The sequence below is a fragment of the Halyomorpha halys genome, unplaced genomic scaffold, assembly GCF_000696795.3.
Source record: "Halyomorpha halys isolate HHAL.00 unplaced genomic scaffold, Hhal_1.1 Scaffold261.1, whole genome shotgun sequence".
Lineage (NCBI taxonomy): Eukaryota > Metazoa > Arthropoda > Insecta > Hemiptera > Pentatomidae > Halyomorpha > Halyomorpha halys.
The window spans coordinates 906,969-908,672 of NW_027116513.1; the positions used below are offsets into that span (position 1 = coordinate 906,969).

The 1,704-nt window shown below is 26.6% G+C and overlaps 1 protein-coding gene across 1 annotated transcript in view; it reads left to right on the forward strand.

Moving 5' to 3' along the window:
- Positions 1-1,461: 1,461 nt before the first annotated feature.
- LOC106680428 (lipase member H) overlaps positions 1,462-1,704 on the forward strand; it is a 6,120-nt gene continuing 5,877 nt past the window's right edge. The window contains exon 1 of the mRNA XM_014420141.2: positions 1,462-1,616. Coding sequence (XP_014275627.1) covers positions 1,532-1,616 — 85 coding nt within the window. The 5' untranslated portion in view covers positions 1,462-1,531. The remainder of the gene's footprint in view (positions 1,617-1,704) is intronic.

Here is a 1,704-nt window from a genome sequence, read left to right on the forward strand (position 1 = left end):
CTTTACCTTATGATATGATGGTTTTGTTTTATTTAGTTTCCTTTTTATTTATTTTACATTTATTACAAACAGTTATGGATGTCTATAATATTTATTCAAAGCTTGTACTTGAATAAAATATTTTCTTGGTATTAATAATAAATAATATTATAATAATAATAAATATATTTAATTATTTTCTTGGTATCTTTTGGTTAATTATATTTGTCTCATTTTTACAATTTATTATTTCAGGGAGATTTTAAGCTGTTTTATTATTTATTTATTTTTAAAATGTTTGTACTTCGCTCTAAATCTCAGGCACTATAGCCCATTTTCAATGCTTGTTATATTATTCTAAAGGGCCCTATCCCGTAATAAATAAAAAATATTATTAAATTAAAAAATCATATCTTAGAATTATTTATAATGAAGATATAAAGTAGTAAGAATTTAAAAAAGATTTCATCATAATAGTTTTAATTTCAAGTGAACAACCATTATCACTAAATCCTAATAATTATAATTAAATCCGAATAATATTAATTAATCGATTTTATGATCGCATGCTTACGTATCGATTTATTTAAACTTTTCAGATTACTGACCTATATGGGTAGCTATATATGTTTTAGGAGCTGCAGGAAATGAAAATAAAGTCGATTTTATGATCACCCGCTTGCATATCGATTTCTTAACTTTTGCGATTTCTAACATATATAGGAACCCTAATATGTTAAAAATCCATAAAGTTGAAATAAATCGATACGCAAGCGGATGATCATAAAATCGATTCTTTTTTTCATTCTCAGTACCTCTGAAATTAATCGATTTTCCTGAGAAAACAGATGGCCCCATATCAGAAAGAGGAAAGGTTAATAAGAAGTCTGTACTTGGAATTTTTTATTATAATATTATTTTTTAGTTAAAACTAAAGATAAAACTAACTAAATATTAGTTTTAACTAATGCTGAGGCTTCATAACTAAATTTTAGTGGTGATTTCAGATCATAGCTAATTTAGTTGTATGAGTTAGTTATGAGCAAACAAATAACTACAAACCGGTTAGTTTTAGTTTCCAATGCAACTACAATTAATTTAGCTTTAGTTTGTAGTTATGACTAACTTTTGCCCAACTCAGGTGGAGCATAAAAGATTATTTTAATATAGTATGTTGTTAATCTTTTCGTCTTGGTGTACGTAGTATGTCGACTGTAGTCAAAAATTACACTCGTGAATTTATTAGAAATAACTATATTTTTAGAAAGTGCTTTCAAGTAAGCTTCAGCGCTATTTTAAAAAATATAATTTCCATGTTAGAGCCTCATTGATGAACTAGTGAAACGTTATAAATTGGCTTTGATTAACTTAAAAATATTTGAAATGCAAACTTTTTTCCTCAAATTTAACTATGCAAGTTGATCAGAATATTTGATGAGATAATTGAATCAATTTAATAGGCAAATTGACGTGTGTATACAGATATCCTGACGTATATATATTAAGGTTCACATTAAGCTGTAGTTCACTCCTGTTTGAGATTCAAATCGAAATGGATCTCACTTTGTTCATTGGTTTCTTTCTATGCGTTCTTTCGTCACAGGATTTGGTTCTAGCACGGCAAGCGCAAAACTCAGGTAATCAATTAATGATCATATATTGAAGAAGAATTCATTATTAATTAATTTTTATTTCGCGTTAATTCTACTTTTACGTTCACTTACT